The sequence below is a fragment of the Phaenicophaeus curvirostris genome, chromosome 22 (assembly GCF_032191515.1).
Source record: "Phaenicophaeus curvirostris isolate KB17595 chromosome 22, BPBGC_Pcur_1.0, whole genome shotgun sequence".
Taxonomy (NCBI): domain Eukaryota; kingdom Metazoa; phylum Chordata; class Aves; order Cuculiformes; family Cuculidae; genus Phaenicophaeus; species Phaenicophaeus curvirostris.
The window spans coordinates 4244010-4264122 of record NC_091413.1 but is presented as its reverse complement, the minus strand read 5'-3'; the positions used below and the strand labels follow the sequence as shown (position 1 = coordinate 4264122).

General features: G+C 43.4%; 1 protein-coding gene across 2 annotated transcripts in view; it reads left to right on the top strand.

The window, feature by feature from the left end:
• The window catches only part of CTNNBIP1 (catenin beta interacting protein 1), a 31923-nt gene extending 29156 nt beyond the window's left edge, over window positions 1-2767 (top strand). For both annotated transcript variants that reach the window (XM_069874723.1, XM_069874722.1), the window contains one exon: window positions 957-2767. In XM_069874723.1, coding sequence (XP_069730824.1) covers window positions 957-1015 — 59 coding nt within the window. In that variant the 3' untranslated portion in view covers window positions 1016-2767. The remainder of the gene's footprint in view (window positions 1-956) is intronic.
• The last annotated feature ends 17346 nt before the right edge of the window (window positions 2768-20113 follow it).

The following is a 20113-nucleotide window of genomic DNA, read 5'->3' as shown; positions in this document are numbered from 1 at the left end:
CTTCATCAGAGGTGATTCTAAATTTATTCTACTATAAATGCCCACTTGAAAGATGACACAAGTTTGTAAGGACTTGGGGATGGTTATAGGAAAGTAATAATATCTTGCTGTGCTTCGGGGGCATGGTTTTGATGGTAATTATACACAGTTGATAGCCTCAATTGAAAACAAAAAGCCCAATAACTGACAAAGTCCACACGCTGAATTCTTCTGGAAGAGATTTCTTCAGGCTAGGGATAAAAGCATCACTTAGCAAAGCTGCATCCTTTCTCTAGGCAAATGGGGGCCTTCATTTTGAAAGAGAATACTGCGCTTCCGCTAGAGAATGGAACATTTTCAAGTGTTGTTAGTTTATAAAGGGTGTTTAAGTGACTGGTTCAGGGCAGAAACCTTTCAACGGGCCTATTAAAGCAATTTTTATTCTTCAAAGCAAAGCGTAATGAATATCTAGATGTAAAGATAAAGTGAAGAGTATCTAAATGTCATTTTGAAAGGACAGCGTGATACATGGGACAGTGCAGTTTTATTGAACAGGTTCTCCTCGTATTTCAGAGAAGCTCAATAAGTCTCTTATGCAGTGCCAGAATTTACAAGGCAGTGAAACCAGAGGAAAAGTTTCTCTCTATGAGCCTGTAAGGACAATCCTATGAATCTTTTTTTTTTAAGTCTTGCTTCTTAGAAATGCATTAAAGCACGGAATTCTTGATTTTCTTTAAAAACAAACTGATTTCCTTTGGCTTGCAAAGGAACATTTTAAATCCACTGTTGAAATGTTTACACCTCTTCAGGTTCCAGCCCCAGAAAAATAAGAAAACAGAGCTTTCTCCTTGTTGTCTTTTTCCTTTCTTCTTGATTTTATGGATGTGTGTAATGATGCTTTGGGTACTGCATCTCTCCACTGTTCTTTAAAGGAAGTAATTGTGGCACACATTTTCCTGTGTCTGTTGTTATTCCAGGTGCTGAGGATGTTGTGATGGCATTTTCCAGATCAGAGACAGAAGACAGAAGGCAGTAACTCCAGGAGACCTGAACAACAGAGAACTGGAGAGGACAGTGAGAATCCCGAAGATAGAGGAGGATGGCTGAGCATTAATAAGTTCCTTTGCCCACCCTAATTGTTCCTTGGTATTCCGTCTCCTTTGTAATTTTGTTTCCCTTTGCCCAACCCTCAGAATGCATCTCACAACCACCTATTCCTGTAAGTTTTTGCTTCTCCACCGGGCTGTGTTAATTAAGGACAAACCTAACGGTGTATTTTTGATTGGCTCAAAGGGACAGACCGTGATTGGCTAAAGGAAGACGATTTTTCAAACTTGACCAATGAAAACCGTTTATCTTGTGTTTTATTTTATATTTTAAGGAAGTCTCTTGACATCCTACTTCTAAGGAAGCTTTTCATGCTGTGGTGCTTATTTAGGTCAAACTTGTGAATTCGAAGAGGGTTTGATTTGGCTGCGTAGAACTGGAAGCGACGTGTGCTTGGTTGGCAGTGCGAATGCTTTCTCTTCAGTTGGCTTGCAGGTGTTCGCTGACTTCGACATTGTCAAGGCAGAAAGCTGATGTTTTGGTGCATTGGTTATTTCTTTATATTTGGAGGGAAAAGACAAATGTGCTTTGCAATATTTATTACATCTATGCGCATTTAAACGCTTGCTTTTGGGGGGGAGGGGGGTCGTTTTGTTTTTTTGATTGGCTTCAAAATGATGCTTTTGGTTTCCTATTGGCTGCAACGTTTCCAATGCAATCAGTTTTTCCATACTCATCTGCTCCGTGGCCTCGGGCTCTTTTGGGAGCGTGTGTCGAAAGCATATTGAGTTCGATAAGCCTACCTGTTGGAGCTGGAACACGGAGATCACCAGCCGTTGTGGGCTGGGAGGTGAACTCCTGGTGGACCTGGCCGTTCGGGTGCTTCTCTCTTTGCTTCTGACAGAGGAGCTGTAGATATTTTGCAGGAATTGCAAGAATGAGATCTATGGCTTCGACATGAACTTGCCAAATTTCTATAGAGAATATGTGAACTTCTTTAAAAAGACTACATATAGTTCCACTTCATCCTTCAATTGCTGCACAAGACTAGCTCTCACATGAGGAAAAAATAATGATCGTTAACTTAAATCCAGCTTGCACTGGGCTTTAATAAAGATTAGTTTCTAGTCACTTGAAAAATTATATGTAGTTTGGCTCCTTGCAACTGTTCCAAGATAGGGAAATTATCTGGATCCTAATTTAGATTAAGACTGAGTATATGAGAGAAGTTTGCAGTGAGGGTGGCACAAAGGAGGCAGTGGAGGCCCCATCCCAGGAAACATTCAGGGTCAGGTTGGACGGCGCTCTGAGCAACCTGATCTGCTTGGAGATGTCTCTGTTTCTCCAGGGGGGTTGGACTGGATGGCCTGTAAAGGGTCCTTCCAACCCAAAGCCTTCTCCGATTCTAATACCATTTTCTTTAGGCACTGTTCCAAGAGGCAGTAGCGCTGCTTTAAGCTCTCCACCAGCGAGTGTACGGGTGACGCTCTCAGGTTCGCTCCCTTAGGTTACAGGGCCTGAAAACACACGCGCATTTACTGAAAACCCTGCAGTGAAATTCCTGAAGTGCACTGACGTTCAGGATTCTGCACATAAAATCTCTCACTGCTGCATGAAACCCGGCACTTGGTTCTCTCTCATGTGTGCAGGTCATTTTTACAATACTTCTGGATTTTCCTGTGGGTTGCACTGACTTTCAGATGTTTCACGATCTATTAAAGCAGAACTCTGTTCACCTGTTCTTGGTTCCTTTCATGTGGTTGTTAATTATTTGAACTAACGATTCCAGAATCTGACTGTGACAACATGACTGTTTTCACGGCAAGAAATTATGATGACGGGATGCTGTTATGGACTCAAAATGGGAAAAGAGCTTGGGAGAAGCCGTGGAACGCGTGCAAAAAGGAAGAATGAACTTGTGGGCACAAGGAGGGAAGTTATCTCGAGCAAATAAATATTGTGTAATGAGAACAACTGTATATCTCTTTATGAAAAAGTTCCTTTTGATTCAGTTGCAGCTCTGTAAAGTTGAATGTGTAAGTATTTTACCCCTGTTTCTTGGGGCCGAGTAAGAAATTTATTAAAATAAACCAATAATAAGCCCAAAATATTCTTTCAATTTTGACCTGATTGCCTGACAGGCACTTTAATTTTAATTGTGGTGCAGAGCTGGGGGGAAGGGCAGTTCTTAAAGGATTAATTTAAGGGGAGACACGTGTTTCTGGCTGCTGGGCTGGACTGAGTGGGCTGGATTGTGGTGGCCTGTCATTGTCAAGCGAACATGAATCCTCCGTGTGTATCTATGGCATTTCTGAGCTGTTAAATCTTTTCAAGGAGAAAAAATGAAGTGTTTACGTGGTTTAATCTTTTCACTAAAAATGTAACTGTTGGGGGGGGGAAATACAGTTTTTAATAGCTGCTCTTGTTTCTTATTGATTTATTATCTTGTTAAACGGTCAAATAGTTGCTTTGCCTTTGGAAGACTCCTCTGTAGACTCCAAATGTGGAGTCTCAAGTAGCATATCGAGAAGTTTATACTGAGGAAAGGCAATGTGTTGCATAACAATGCGGTTTGGGATTCAGAAATTGGTGGAGATGTCATCTCTTCGAGAATATTTGTGTTTGCTTTGTTACCTTTGTGTTCTCCTCCTCCCCACTGGTGATTTCTTAACTTTAAAACAGGGCTGGAAGATTTATAATAAAGAATTCGTACATAAACTGGGAAGGAAGTAGTGGAAAAGAGGGCTTTGCAATATTCCTGTTGAATTATAGTTCTAACTAATTATTTTCTTGCTATGAAAACTAAATTCTTGTTACCACTCTGGAGCCTGGATTAATTAGGAGATAGAGAAACCTATCAGAGCATATCAGCATGGCTGACTTTATTGTAGGTACAAAATTCTTGGCTTTACCTTCTCAGGCAAATCTTTACTGATTAAAAATAAGAAATCCAGTGGTTTAGAGGTCAGAGAAAGAATTAGAGAGGACACAGACACAATGACATTCCTGTTTTGATCTAAGGTAAGTATTAACAGTTCCTCTAAGTTGTCTCCTTGTCTTGGCTGTTCAGTGGCCTGTGTGAAAGTTGGTAATGCTTTATCATTCAATCTGTTTCAGTTTCATAAAGTCTGTATTTCTAACTCACCAGTGGCCTAAATAGTTCTCGTGAAGGCCAAAGATGAAATGGCCCAGGAAATTCGAAGACCCCTGTCACCCCTAGGAAAGATCGTCCTAAATAAGACTTCAGGGCTGTATGTGGGATGATTTTCTAGAGATACCGAGAATCTGAAGATCCAAGTGTTTTATAATGTGAGAGGAAAAGAAAAGAAAGACCAAAGGTGGAAAGCTGTGAATAAAATATATAATGTCTGCTAGAAATTATTTGATGAAGGGCACACTGGGTGATGAGGAGCACGTGTAGTTGGGATTACTTTAAGCTCAGCTTTCTTTTTGGTCTCTTGCCTCCTAAAGGGCTGAGTGGCAGAGCTGACAGAAACACTGGGACCAGCAGAGACCAACAGTGCAGGAAGAACCATTTGTGGAGGTTTAAGAAATCTTCAGTCCTTTGCAGTCTCTACACAAGAAAGAGTCCTTAGTGAGTAAGCATCTCTCCCTCACTGTTATTAATCAATAAGGCAGTGTTCCAAAGCTTAGTTATTAATAATGAGAAGAGGTTTTTTAGGTGTAAGAGTAACAGGAGCATGAAAGTGCTGCACAGATGCTGCCTTGGTGGGGTATTTGCTGAATGCAGTTGATTTTTTAAACCAGTGGACAGCAATATGGTTTGCATCTACCCTCAGCATCGATCTGCTCCAACACTCAAATAACACTGGACGTGTTCATTACTCAGCACTGCAGTCAAAGTCTGTGTTGCACGCAGGGCAAATCCTTCCCTGTTCACAGCATCAATAGGAAATATATTTTATTTCTAGATTTCTTTTAGGTGAAACATTTCATTTGTTTTGACCTCACCTTCTGCCACAGAGTGATGTTAAGGATCCCGTCAGATAAGTTTGGATGAATTATTTTAATAAACTTAGGCAACGTGAAAGAGAGAAATAGAGCAAATTTTAGATCCCAGATATCTGTGACTTCTTTAGAGATGCGGTACCTCAGATCCTGGATTGCTGTGGTTCTTTTCAGCTGTGCAAATACAAATAGAAAGTCTATACAGACACTTTGTTCTACAATTTCCTTTAAGCCTCCTCTTGTTACTGGCACGTTTACAGTTTTACAAATATAAAGGTGCTGAATACAGGGTGCAGCGTTGCTGTTCCTTATCAGGGTAAGAGAGGAGCTCAGATTATTCCCTGTCAGGCTGTAGTAGATTCCCATACAAAGACAGAAAAGAAATCACCTACCATCTTCTAAGCTTCTTTTCTTTGCAGCTGATTTGCCCTGAGCAGAATTCCTGCACTACATTATAAACAACCTGGCGAGCTGCCTTTGTAGCTTGAAGCACTTAAATTTTGGGGATTGTTTATTTTGGAAAAGAGAAAGAAAAATTTTTTTAAGCTTTATAACCTGGCTTGCTTCCAAGCTGCCTCGTGTATCAGCATGGAATAGTTACATGCACAGAGCTTTGGGCTGTCTCAACATTTCCCAGGTTAACTCTCCTTGCTGTTCTGTGCCCAGTAGCCTGTTAACCTCAGAAAATGAACTTCCAGCCTTTGTTTAACAATGACAGTACTAAGAGGTGGACTGATGTATCTATACTTTGCTTGAGTTTCTCACCTTAGGTGGTTGTTGATGCCCTTTTCTGACGCAGTTTCCAATACAGCCAGGTCTGATCCTGCCTCTACCTGTGCTGGCAGCAGCTGGAGACACTCTATGCACAGCAGGAATGCTCTCCCCACGTGTTGTGTGTCTCCCAGCACCTGAGCTTGTTGGATCCCTCAGAGAAGAAGGCTCTTTACCCACGCTGTGAGGAACACAGGTGGTTTGTAAGCATTTCTTTTTCCCCCAAGGTTGTTAAATACTTCTGATTAACCTTCTTGAATCAATCATAGAATAATCATAGAATAACCAGGTTGGAAGAGACCCACCGGATCATTGAGTCCAACCATGAATCAAGTCAATAGAGCTGAATCCTAGGGTTATTCTGAGTTGAAATTCATCCAGTGTTAGGCACCCATTTAGATTTATGTTTGAATTTGTGTTTAATGGTCTTCTTGGCTTAACTGGTAGGGTCTTGGCCCCAAGCGAAGAGTCGGTTGCCTGTGTTTTACTTGCTCTGCAAATCACTGTTGTATAGCTAATTATAAAATTCAGAAGACAAATCATAATTAAGTTATTCAAGCACGCAGAGTTTGCTGTTTACACCATAGTCCACAGGTTGACCCATAAAACATATTCCTATTTTGCACTGAGGTGAAAGTAATTTTACTGCTCCTTTCAGATAAAGCCTGTGGTTGTAACTCAGCAATCTCCTGATGCTTGCGATATTCCAAGTGAAATAAGAAACGAGATTGTTTGTTCTGAAATATCTTCCCCAGATGAGGGGAATTTTGTGAGATGAACATGGAGAATTTCAGTTCAGATCAAGGCTTAATGTAGAGATGGACCAGAATAAGAATGTGTCTCCAAACCTTGCTCTCTGGCACTTCTACCTGTGGGCCAGTTTTGTTTTAAGCTGCCACAAGACCTCAAATGTTACTTTTGTTTCCTGCCCTTAGTCTGTTCCTTCAGGGGAGCTAAATGCACGATTGTCATCCAGGGCCGTGGAACAACTTGTGGCTGGCACTGAAACAGTTTAATGACGTTTAGGGTGCAAACGGCACCCCTGGGTTTGACTACAGTAGGAGGGGAGCCCAGCACTGGAAGCAGTTGTTGTCTTTAAGGTGTAGGGTAAGACTAGGATGATCCTTACTGCTTTGTACTGGTATTTGGGTTTTTTTTAAACTACGTGAAGGGATGGAATGCTTCCTTCATTTCAGAGGAAGGATGCTGCTTTGGAAGAGAGTGGCTTTTATTGCATACCTGCATTTCTCCCGTGAAGCAGGAGAATGCATCGAGTTACTCGATCATAGAATGATAGAGACACTCGTGTTGCTGCTGACGAAGCACTGTGATCCTTTCTCAGCTTTGCTTGTGATCCCCTAATCAGAGGGCACAGGGTAAATTGCATTGAACGTGATTGGAATGGACAGCAGTAGCCAGACATGTTCCTTCAGCCTTTTGTCATCTGTCTCGAGTGCCTGGAGCAGACAGACCTTCACGATGTGTCTCCTGATCGGTGTCTGCTCTTAGTGCCTCGAGTGTTGCGCCTGATGCCCGGTCGCAGCGAGGCCTGGAGTGTTCTCCTGCAAGTAGAACAGTTCACAGCGCTGTCTGCACTCTGCTTTGTTTTTTAATGATGAGATTCTGCTAAATCTCTGGAGGGGGTGAGGACGAAGACAGGAGCAGGTCAGGAGTGGGTGCATTTCTGGAGGTGGAAGCATAAGAGGAGGATTCTGCCTCACTGTTGTAGTCTCATAAGCTTCTTTGAGCCTGGACAAAGATGGTAATTAAACTAGACAGAATCTTAAGCTTTTGACTTGCCTCGCCAGCAGCACCAGACTTCACAGTCTTCCTCTAAAAGGAACTGGGCCGCATGCTGGTTCTGTAGCACGACTGGCTGCTCGTACCTTACGGGTGTGCAGGAGAGACTTTTGTTTTAGTCTGGCCTTGACCCTTGAGGTCACAATCTTCTGAAATAAAATGGGACATTTGGACTTACCCTGGCTACTGTAGCTACCTGATCCTTTGTACTTGATTTTTTTTTCCTCCTCTCTCTAAACGTAGCACAGTCTAGATGTCAGAGGATTGGAGCAGGGCAGGGAATGAAATGAAATCTTTCCACTTTCAGTGCCATTGTCAAAAGGAGGAGGCAAGACTTGGATAACTAAGAAGTGTTTAGATTAACTATATATCAGTAACAAAGAGGAAAGGCTTTCTAAGGGTCTTGCAGACACCAAAGCCAGCAGAGCTCACATATGTACCTGCTCTAGTAAAAAGAAGACTAGCATGACATCACTGATACGTATGGAAGGTTTCACAGCTCATATCCTATAGAGAACATCCTTTCCTCTGTCCTTAGAGGTTTAAATAGAGAATCTGTCAGAACGAGCACCATGGCTTAAGTACTGCGAGGTGGATCACAGAGAATGACGTCTTTGATATAGTGCAATTGTAGACCTGGTGGTGCTTAGAGCTTCAAGACAACAGCCTGACATCAGCTCAGGCAGAAAGGATATTAAATTCAACTGTGTCAGGTTGCTGTTGAGCTAAAGCCACAAAACTATCTCTGAAACACAAGTGCTATCAGATAGAGAACACTTGAGGAGCATGAGCAACATTCAGTCTGCAGGATTGGGTGGTGCCTAAGTTGAGCTTTAGCTGTAATTCAGTTGGTTTTGTAATTCTGAAAGGACACACGGTGATATCTTTGCAGGAGAGGCCACCCTGCTTTTGTGATCTGATGTTCTGCCACCTGAGTAGAAAGGAGAGGTCATATGTGTTGTTCTTTTGGTCTCCTGTCTTGACAGAGTGCAGAGAGTTGGTTCCTGTCTGGACCTGAATAAATCGTTGTGAAGGTTGTTAGCACTCTTCTTGCTTAGAGCTACTAAAAAGAGAGCAGTAAGGGAGGGGGGAGAGAGATTAAAGGGGGAAAGCTGATAGGTTATAAATGCTTTTTCTTCTGTGCTGGAGGTTAAAATAATATTTTATGCATGTGACAAAGATACTGTGATTAAGGAGCTGTGGGGCAGAATGAGAGCTGGGCAGGAAAGGGAGCAGAGATACTTGAGGGAAAAGGATATGAAGATGTTATAATGCTGCACTCTTGTGCACATCTAGTGTATGGTGTGTGGCTTTGTGTGCCTTTCACTGGGAAAAAGAAAAGACAGTTCCACAGTTTTGGGTTTTTTCCCTTCATTGCTCAAGTATCTTTTCTGTCTGAGATCTCGCTGGTAGCTAGTGATGTTACTTAGAAAATGATTGAAAACTCTAATTTACATTGGTACCTCAAGGTGTAGGATTAAGGCTGTAGAATGGCGTGTGATAGTCTTGAGCATGGCTGTACCAACTAGAAAAGACGAGCTCTACTGCATCTTGCTCAGTTTGAAGGCACCTCCGTTATTGCAGAGCTTCTGGAATTGCAGCTGTCATCGTATACCTCCTGTTCAAACTGGTGAAAGCTGGGCACTCAGACTCATTTTTAGGTTGGGTCAATAAACACTTGACCTATCCTGTGTTGTGTTTTAATGTAACGTTACACAGACACCAGTCGTTCCCAGAGGCTCTTCCTAGGGCTGCACGAAGCTGCTCGTGTAAGCTGCGCTTCAGACAGGATGATATGCCTGTCTCATCTCATAAGCTTTTTATTTACACTCAATGGGCAATGCAGCATTGAAGCAGCAGTAAACACAGAGAAACGTGCTGTTAGGATGCAGTGCAAAGCGCTGCGCTTCAGTCATTTAACACAACACAGGATTTACAGCCCTTCCAGCTTTCTTTGCAGAAGACGGTGTCTCATTCCACATATCCAGCCGGTCCGCTTGTGACTGACAGAGGAACAGTGCATAGACCAGGAGGAGGAAAGGTAAGAAGTCTTATGTCAGAGGCTCCTTGTCCATACTGAAAATAAGAGAAAACCTGCAGTGTTAAAAGTTAGAGGTGGAATGGAAGTTCACGGCCACTGAATGTTGGTCTAGGCAGTAGGATGGTCCTTGAGCTCGTTTTGGGTCCAGCAGAAGTTGATCCTGTGGAAGAAGTGGGCACATGACCTTTATGAAAGAACTCACTAGGAATGTTTTATCTTCCCTCGCTGGTTAGAGGAAGACATGGAGTTAACAATCTGAAGGATACATGGAAGCAGGGCATGTTGGGATAGGGTAATGATTGTAAATCACTCAGTTTTACTCACATATATTAAGTCAGTTGGGTGTGGGGACATCCTTACCTGCATGCTGAGCACAAACCATGGCAACGTTGGCTCTGCTGGGTACATGAGTTTGGCTCTGGTGGTTTATTTGTTTCCTGCTTGGTTAAAACAGTATGTGCAGCTCTTTGCAGGCTCTCTTTTAAAGTTAATATATTCATAACACTTATTCAGCCTGTACAAAAAAACTACTGAATAGAATTCTAGTGGTAGGTCAGTGGCTGAGTCAGTGATAGAAACAAACCCTGTGTGTGTTCCCAGAAGACACCTGCCTTGGAGCTCCCCACGGGGAGGCAATCGGCCCCTGCTGCTGGCAAGGAGCTTGCGCTCACCCGGGAGCATTAATCAGGGCTGACTGTTCCTCTTAATCCTCTGATCCTTTCCATACGGACGAGAACACAAGCGTTGCATTTGCGTGTTATGCTCCTCTTCACTGAAAATAGGGCCGGCGCCGCGGCTTGCAGCAGGCGGCGATTAGATGGGCGGGCGATCAAAACATGATTAGCAAATCTGCAATTAGAGTGAAGGCCAGGAGGGCAGTGGCTTACCGCAAGGAGAGGTCACAACTGGTAGCAGTCGGAATAGGAACAAGTATGTGAAATAGCAAAGGATTTATCTGCCCTCGTCTGATGAGACGGTGACTTAAATAGGCGAGGCACTGCTAGGAAGAAGCTGGGAGCTCTGGAATTTTAGAGGAAGGGGGGAAAAAAGGAGTCTTTCCTCCTGGATCAGATCATTTTGAAAGGGCCTTTTAAAAGCAGTAGAGGTTGTTGATGTTTATCGCAGGGGGGTTGGAACTAGATCGTCTTCCAGATCCCTTCCAACCCAAACTATTCTATGATTCTGCGATTCTAAGTAGCTAAAACACAGCCCCAGAAGCTGGGACGTCTGCATCAATTCTAAGTTCTATCCTGAAGCATTTTTGTGACCAATACAGGGATGTCATCACTTTCTTCAGCAGCTCAACAGTCCAGGCATGGCCTGAGCTTTGCAGAGGTCTGAGAAGCTTTGAACATACCAATGTGTGAAATGCTTTGAGACCATTTGGGGAATGTCTAGTGAAGCTGCAGCCGCCTATTGCCAACTGTGATGAATTCGAAGCAGCCAGCAGAGGAGTTCATGTCAGATACCACAAGGAGAGGATGAAAACCGGTTTGCTCAAAGCCTCTTGCAAGACAAACGGTGGTGTGGCTTTAGCTCATTTTTGTTGCCTCTGCAAAACCTATGAGATGTGGAATATATGGCAAGTGGGACTCTTGTCTCAGAAAAACTCTTCAGAAAACTTGATGCCTTTTTTCCATGTCTAAATAAGCGTTCCCATCAGCTTCCAAGACAGCAAGATTGGTCCCATTCAGAGCATGATGCAGTTAACTTTTCTCAAGAGTAGGAGGCACTTGCATGTGATGCTGTGAAATCTAATATTGCATGATGAAAATTCCAATTACATGTGGGATCTGGGGAGATCTGGGAAATGTATAATCCACGGTTTAGAGCCTGGAAATCAAATCACTGATACCAACTGGTTAAAGTGGGGTCTGTGCAAGCACTGTACAGGAAAGGGGAAGGAGTGAACAGTTTGACCAGGGAGCATCATCCACGCTAATTAAGAAGAACATGGACAGTCATAACTACCAGGGCTTCAGGAGTTAAAGCATAAAGCTGGGTGACCTATGAATTAAGCTCGGTGCTCTGATATTTGTATGTTAGAGGAGGATAAACAAGAGAGTTAAGCTTGTGAAAATCCAAAACTGTTTCCAGTGGGCTGGGAATTTGAACCTATGTTCTCATGCTGTTAAATGAGTCCCTTTTCCATGAGAATCTGACCCAACAAACCAGCCTCACCTGGATATAATGTGATTCCTTTACAGGCATGTTGCATGAAGTGCATGGACAATAAAAAGGCTTTACGCTAAATGCTTACTGTATAGAGTTGATGAACATAGTGACTTTTTTTTTTTATCAGACCATTATTAAAAGAAATAGGTGGGCAAATGTTTGAAAATGCCCTGGTTTTAAAAAGCTGAGTTCTCCAATAGAGAACGCTTCCCTTTTCGCTGAAGAACGCTGCTGGAACTTCTCTGTATAAGCTCGTTTTAAAACCCGTTGCTTGAATTTATTAATATGTAATAATTTGGCTCCTTTTACCTACGAAAAATTACTTATCTGGATTAAAGGCAAGAATATTGCCTAACGAAGGAGGGGGAAAAAAAGAGTATAATTGTGTTAATTATCAGAATACCAGACATGTTATTAATATGCCACAGGAACAAAGAGCAAATGTAGTAATAGCACATAATTGGACTTAAACTACACCCTTGGTAGACGTCTCTGCAATGGAACTGTTGTGTTTGTGCTCCTTTTCAAATTAGCAATAAGGAATAAATTAACATCCATTTTGTTGCCTGTACAAAGACAGAATCATATTGTGGGGCAGGGTAATGAATTCAGAGAATGCCTTTACATTCCCATATGGCTCTTAGGGAGGGGAATACTCATGCACATGGCTCTTCTCTTCTTCCTTGCAGGAAGGCAGGCAGAGAGAAGAGGAAAACCTCATTGTATGACCAGATGTTCGCTGAATACCGTGATCCTAAAGAATACAAAATAATCTGTAAGCTGAGTAATCTAAACATTGTCACCAGTACCTGCTGAAAATTGTTCAGACTGGAGAAGAGAAGGCTCTGACGAGACCTTCTAGTGACCTTCCAGTACCTGAAGGGGCTCCAGGAAAGCTGGGGAGGGGCTGTTCACAAAGGCTTGTGGTGATAGGACTGGGGCAATGGGGATAAGCTGGAGAGGGGCAGATTTAGGCTGGAGATGAGGAGGAGTTTCTTCACTATGAGGGTGGGGAGGCCCTGGCCCAGGTTGCCCAGGGAAGTGGTGGCTGCCCCATCCCTGGGGGTGTTCAAGGCCAGGTTGGATGGGGCTTGGAGCTCCTGATGCAGTGGGAGTTGTCCCTGCCCATGGCAGGGGGGTTGGAACTCAATGGGCTTTAAGGTCCCTTCCAACCCAAACTATTTTATGATCTATGATCGAACTGGAAAGAAATCTGCTCTTTTTATTTTGCTTCCTAACCCAACTTCCCCTACATAAATCACTCCTTCAGTTTTCTAAATAAATCAGAGAGTTAAAGTGGTTGTTACTGTGGGCACGGCCCTTTTGCTGCTCTTCAGAACAGGTTAGTGCAGCACATGAAGGAGCAATGGAGAATCACCAGAGGCCTCCAGGGTTTTTTTACGGGCACACATTGTAGAAAGGCTCATCCGGAGCACTTTACTGTAATTCTCATTTTATTGAGTTAGAGTATGATCAGTAAAATAACTTATTCCTAATGCTGTTTCACTTTCTCTGCTCTCTCCCTCTTTGCCTTTAGTCGTGTCTTACTGAGCTTGACAAATAATGCTCTTCTGACCACAGTGGTTTTGGGGACTTCGGAGACCTTCAAGTAAGGAAATAAATTTTTAAGAAATGGGTCCAATTTCTTTCAGATTCTGCTTTTATTTATGTGTCACAGCTTAAAATAGCCCTCATGGTATTAGATGCAAAGTCTTCCTTTAATAAAGCCTAAATTTTCCTGAGGTTGGGAAGTATTGCTTTTTAGTGAAGCGCTTGAAAGCCGGTCTGCTCAAGGTATTTCAAGGTATTGCAGCATTTATACATTTTGCCTACTTTCTTTGTGCCCTGCTTTCCTAAATATGCAAATGCAAAGCCTAGAAATTCTGTCTTATTCAATTGTAATGCTCCTGTCATCACAACATGCAGACACCTGCCTTTCTACTTCAGAGAAGTATTGTGAGAGGGCGTTAATTAACGCTTGTAAAATGCTTGGAGATCCTAGGATGGAAGGCTCTAATGAGTTGTAAAATATTATAATCATGTTGCAGAATATTCAGTCTCTCTTTGCAAAGAAAGACTTGCATCTTTCCTTCATTGCTTTCATGTTTCTAGATAAGTATTTTGCAATAGAAGGGAATTCTAAACAGGAGAAAAAGGATTAAACAAGGTAGGAAGATTGCTAATGCTGCTAGTTTTCTTGTGAGGAAGCTAGTTGTCTTTATGTACTTCTTTGCTTATTGGATTTTCTTTTTGTCTCTCTGGTAACCCCTACTTCAATGGGTTGTAGAGAATCCTCTGAACGTTTGGAAATGTCAGGGGAGAAGATTTTCTTCTTCAGATTGCCAAGGCCTTCATTTGCATCCCCTAAATCAATTCTCGCACATGATCAAAGCAGTTCTGGAAATGTTCAAGTGTGGGGAAAACCAGTCCTCTAATTCTTTCTCCCATAATACAGTCAGGTTCCAAAGCATTAAAAAAATTATAAATCTTCATCTACAGAATCAATAAATACAGGAATTTTCTGCCTGTCTCCGTTCAGAGGATTGCAACTGTGTGTGTCAGGGACAGTAAGGCTAGAAAAGATCTAACAGGAATGACCCCAAAGATGCCACTCCTGCCTGTTGCCTCACAAGAGTCTCTGTGGTTTCACAGACCTTAGCGTGAATAAGTAATGTTTTATATTCACCTTGAATTATGTTTTCTTTAATGTCATTATTGTTCATTCTTCCTGCTTGGCTTATCAGAAGCCGTATCAGAGCAGAAAACTGTTAGAATTCAAATTCCCAAAATACTTCGGGCTTCTCCTCTTGCCGTCTCTAGGGGGGACAGGAGGAGCTGGAGTGGAGCTGTAATAGGGCTTCTCAGAAACTGGTCTGTTGTTGCTTTCATCTAATATTTTGCTTGGCTGTGCATGCAAGTCTCTCATGAGCTTAATTACTGTGTAGTCCCTATGGCAACTGGTCCCCTTTCAGAAGTGGTTTCAGGGCAGCTGTGATAAACCAAGCGCTCATAGAGGAGATAAAGCTAGGTTCCAAGTTCTAACTTACCGTTAAAAGCAATCATAATCTGGAAATAAACAAGTATGCAGACAGGAATTGAAGTACTGAGATGAAAATAAGCCCACACTCAGTTCTAGTCTCATTATTAAAGACTGGATCATTTTCTCAACCCAGTTATAGACTATTTGAAGTTTGGACACTCCCCCTACTTTTGGACAAGGGTCCAAGTCTAAGATCTAGAAGTGACGGTACATATTCCGTGTGTATTCAAAATCATTTATGAGCCCAAGCTGCAACAATCAGACCTAGATCTGCTGTTGAACTGAGCATGTCTGGCCTCTCTCTGTATTTATAGTAGGTGCTGGCTTCCTTTAAGCAGCAAGCCAAGGCATTCATTTTTACCTATCACCTTATCTTTTCATTTCTGGCTGCTCAGCTCCATTCTGACAAGTGCAATAAATGTGTCCTCCTGGGTCCTTGCAAGCTGGGCATTAGTCACACTGTGCATTTCAAGGACATCGGTCCGATAGTTTTTCAGCTTAACGGAAAACATGTTCTGCCAGGAGCCATTTGTTCCAGTTTTGTTGCTTACTAATAAAATAAAAATCAATGGGGTTTGGGGTTTTTTTTGAGCCTGGGAAGCAGGTCAGAGAGTAGGAGGGGGATAGGTGGTAAAAAAGAAGGTGCTGAAGTGAGTTCTCTGGGTTTCTCTGAAATAATGGCATGTGGCATTTTGGAGAAAGTGAGAATCTCTGTCGGCTTGTGAAATGCAGTTACTGCTGGCAAACAGTGGGACGATCATTTAACAGCAAATAGGTCTGCAGGTGCACAGCAGGTCTCACACTGAGCAGTTTAAATCAAATTTAGTTTTGTGGAACAAAAGGTATTTGAGAGGATGTTAGATTTGCCATACTTTTAGCCCAAGTGCCAACAGAACATGGGTAGTGATATGGATCAGAGCTTCATTTTACTGTCTCCACCACAGGTGGAGTGCACGTAGTGTCTGAATGTTCAGCCACTAAACTGCCAGCTCAACCCTCTTAGTCATCTAACTAAACAAAATCATCTAGCTGATCTTAAAATACAGACTGAAGAATTATTGGCTTTACTGAATCAGTGCCTTAGTCACAACTGACTCGGAGGAGTTTTGCTTAGAGAGTGAAATGCAATTGATGCCTTCTCCTTCCTTGAAAATTTCCCAGTTTCATCATGACTGATCCAGCTGATTAATTAATCTGAGCTGGTAGTGTTGTTGTGCAATAAATAAGGTTTAGCTGGATATAGCATTTCTTCCCTTGAAAATTACTCTCCCTTCAAATTCTGCAGAATCAGACTCATTTAAATGAGTCCTGATGGTAACACTCAAGTCCTCTTCTTACTTTGCTTGATGGCAGAGCGCTTTCCCCCACTAGAACGTGTGCTGTAGTCCAAGCAGACTCTGCAGAGCAGATTTGGCTCTTTCAAGTGTCTTTCCTGCCACACCTAATGAATCTAGGTTGCGATGAACTAGGTTTTGCAGAGAATGGTCTAGGTTACGAGTATATATTTGTATGCCAGCTGGCCTCTGACTTACAAGCCTTCTTCAGATATTTTTATATTGACATTCAAGCTCTGTACATAGTTATATTCCTAATCAAAATCCAATATTTGACCAAATAGATTTGTGTTACATCAGGCATTCATCGATGAGCAATCACCGTTTAACTGATGACATCTTTCCTTGTAAATCTTTACTAACAGGGTGGTTTTTACTTATGCATTAAGTTACTAAGACCAGTTTGGGAGTTCTACTGAGCTGGGCAGCCCTTCGACTCTCTGTGCAAAAGAAAAATACGTAATGTAGCACACTGTCAGCTGAAGCTGCGTTGGCAGAATGTGAAGACTCAGCTATCTGGCAACAGATGGGCTACAGGCTTCTTCTGACATGATCTGCCATCCAGCATATGTTAGACAGGATGAGAAATCAAGGGGTTTTAGACTGCGACTTGAGCTTTATTTAAAGAAAGAACAATGTCTTCGCTCTTGATAGAGCAGGTGGCCTACAGCACAGTCAATGAAATAAATGTGGACTAACTAGGTTGCTTGGTTAAGGGATAGCTCCATAGCACGGGGTAGTAATTAGGGTATTGCTCATTGTATCAGACCCCAGACCATTTCTCTTCAAATCCTTTTTCCGCCCTGCACACACTGATGTTAGCAAATGCGTTTAAGATGCAGCAAGTCAAGATGGTTGGTTTTGAGGATGGAAGGAGCCATTGGGTGGGCAGAACGGCTTCCTGCAGACCTGATTCTGTCAGCTCGCTGAGACCTCTGCGAGCGATCAAGGGCAGCGAGTCGGTTGGGTTCTCCCCTTCGGTCGGCTGGTCCCCCCATCCCCAGCGTGGAAAAAACAGAGTCAACAGGGAAGGTAACAGTATCGGGGTTGCCTTAGGAGGGAGGTTTTTCCAGAACAGATCAATCTTGATATTTAAATTGCATAGCATTTTAAAATAAAGAAATGCAACATCTCTAGGATCTTGAACGTTCTGGACTTTATTTTTATTTCACTGTGGGAGTGAAATGGCTAATAGGTACGAAGCATGAGTACTCCTATCTAATTATAAATCAAGTTGGTTGCATTTTAGTTGTCAAAACTCTGATTGTGGTAAGGTATTTTTTGTCTTCTGTTGAAGCATTTTCCAACTGAAATTTTTGACCAAAGAGCAAATAACTTTTCTATTACAGGACAGGTTCCCTGCGGTGTAATCTAGAAGTTTCATGGGAACAATTTAGGTAGTACTTGTGAATTTTTCCAGACAGAAGTAGCAGACTCTTGCCTTGATAAAAGCCAGTAAAACTATACTAAAAAAAAGAAGGGGAGGTCACTGTGCAGAGTATTTGTCTGCCCTGTGAGTGCTGCCCTGCCTCCCTTTAGGCAGGATTAATGCTTTTCACAGGGCATTCATCCCCCCAGCCTGGAGACGCGCACCGAGGAAACTCCTGGATCTACAAGCATTGACTTGGAGAAGCATGACGGTGCCTAAGGTGTGTTTGTGTTTCAAGCAGACACGTTTCCGCAGGACTGCAGCTTCAGAGTTATGAAAACATCGCCAGAAGGCACATAAGAGTTTGATGGTGCTTGTTGCAGGCAGGTGTTGGCAGTTTCTTCCTTCCTGGGGTGGTTCCCAGCCCAGTTTGTGCATCTTGCTCCCGCTGCCTCCTTGCTTGTTGGGTTGGTTAAAAAACAGTTTTGTGGCTTTTTCCTGCGAAGATATGTGAATGTTGAGGCGAAGGTATTGAAATGGCATTATACTGGGTTATGTCATGCTTTAGTGGCGCATCAGCTGAGCCCTGATTTCCCCCTGTGCATGTCATCCAAGGGAATAAGAGGAACGTATTTTCTACCTCTTTTACTTTCTACAAATATCCTAATATCAGCCCAGAGGTGCAGACACTTAATATCTTCTATAAACATCCTGGCCTCTGCTCAGGGATTTAGACACTTAGTCTAAAGAAAATGAACTCAGTAGTACATTGACTAAAGGTTGAAAACACGTGTTGAAACAAGGAAAGGGATATCAGATAAGGAGAATTTGTGATTGTTCAAGGATTACCTGAAGAATACCCTTATCCTAACTAAGGATGTGGAAAAAAGAAATAAGCAATTTTGTGTTAAAGTAGAATTGTGTAACCTAATGAATAGATGCATTAGGTGTGACAACAGTACTGAAAGGGGCTCCAGGGAAGCTGGGGAGGGGCTCTTGATCAGGGAGTGCAGGGAGAGGATGAGGGGGAATGGCTTTACGTGGAAAGAGGGGAGATTGAGATGAGATATTGGGAAGAAATGTTTTCCAGTGAGGATAGTGAGGACCTGGCACAAGTTGCTCAGAGAAGTCGTGGCTGCCCCATCCCTGGAGATGTTCAAGGCCAGGTTGGATGGGGCTTGGAGCAACCTGATCAAACACAGGACTGTGTCCCTGCTCATGGCAGGGGCTGGAACTGCGTGGGCTTTAAGGTCCCTTCCAACCCAAATCATTCAGTGATTCTATGAACTGTATCAGCCAGGTGGGATTCTGAGCATCAGTTTTGTATCAACAGGGCTGGTTCTGTGGAAGATCTTCCAGCTCACATCCTGTGCAGAATAAAAGCCATGTCTCCCCTCTAAACAAAATACTTCTGTTTCAGGAGGCGGGTTTTTTTGTTGTTTAATTGACTTCAGGTAACAACCACAGCTGCGGCAACTGGTGAAGGGGGGTGGAGAAGGAGATGAAGGGGTTGGAAACAAGTCTTACAAGAGGCAGCTGAGGGAACTGGGCTGTTTAGCCTGGAGAAAAGGAGGTTGAGGGTAGACCTTATTACTGCCTACAACTGAAAGGAGGTTGTGGTGAGGTGAGTGCTGGTCTCTTCTCTCAAGTGACAGGCAATAGTATGAGGGGGAATGGGCTCAAGTTGCACCAGGGTAGCTTTAGATTGGACGTCAGGAAAAGTTTCTTTACTGAAAGGGTTGTTGGGCACTGGCGCAGCTGCCACAGGCAGTGTCTGAGTCCTCATCTGTGGAAGGGTTTAAAAGCTGGGTAGATGTAGTGCTTGGGACCTGTGCTGTTTAGTATCTTCATCAATGATATAGACAGTGAGGTCGAGTGTGCCCTCACTGAGTTTGCAGATGGCACACCAGAAGGATGGGATGTCATCCAGAGGGACCCGGACAGGCTGGAGATGTGGGGCTGTGAGACCCTCAGGAGGCTCAACAAGGCAAGGTCCTACACCTGGGTCGGGGCAATCCCTGGTTTCAATAGAGAATGGGGATGATGTGATTGAGAGCAGCCCTGAGGAGAAGGACTTGGGGTGCTGGGGGAGGAGAAGCTCAACATGAGCTGGCAACGTGCGCTCACAGCCCAGAAACCAACCGTGTCCTGGGCTGCATCCAAAGCAGCGCGGCCAGCAGGGCCAGGGAGGGGGTTCTGCCCCTCTGTTCCTCTCTGGAGAGACCTCATCTGGAGTGTTGTGTCCAGTTCTGGAATCCTCGGCATAAGGAGGAGATGGAGCTGTTGGGACGGGCCCAGAGGAGGCTACAAGGATGATCCGAGGATTGTTCAGCCTGGAGTAGAGAAGGCTCCGAGGAGACCTTCTAATGACCTTCCAATACCTGAAAGGGGCTACAAGAAAGCTGGGGAGCGACTGTTCACGAAGGCTGGGAGTGACAGGACTGGGGGCAATGGGGATAAACTGGAGAGGGGCAGATTTAGACTGGACATCGTGAAGAATTTCTTCACCATGAGGGAGGGGAGGCCCTGGCGCAGGTTGCCCAGGGAAGCTGTGGCTGCCCCATGGCTGGAGGTGTTCAAGGCCAGGC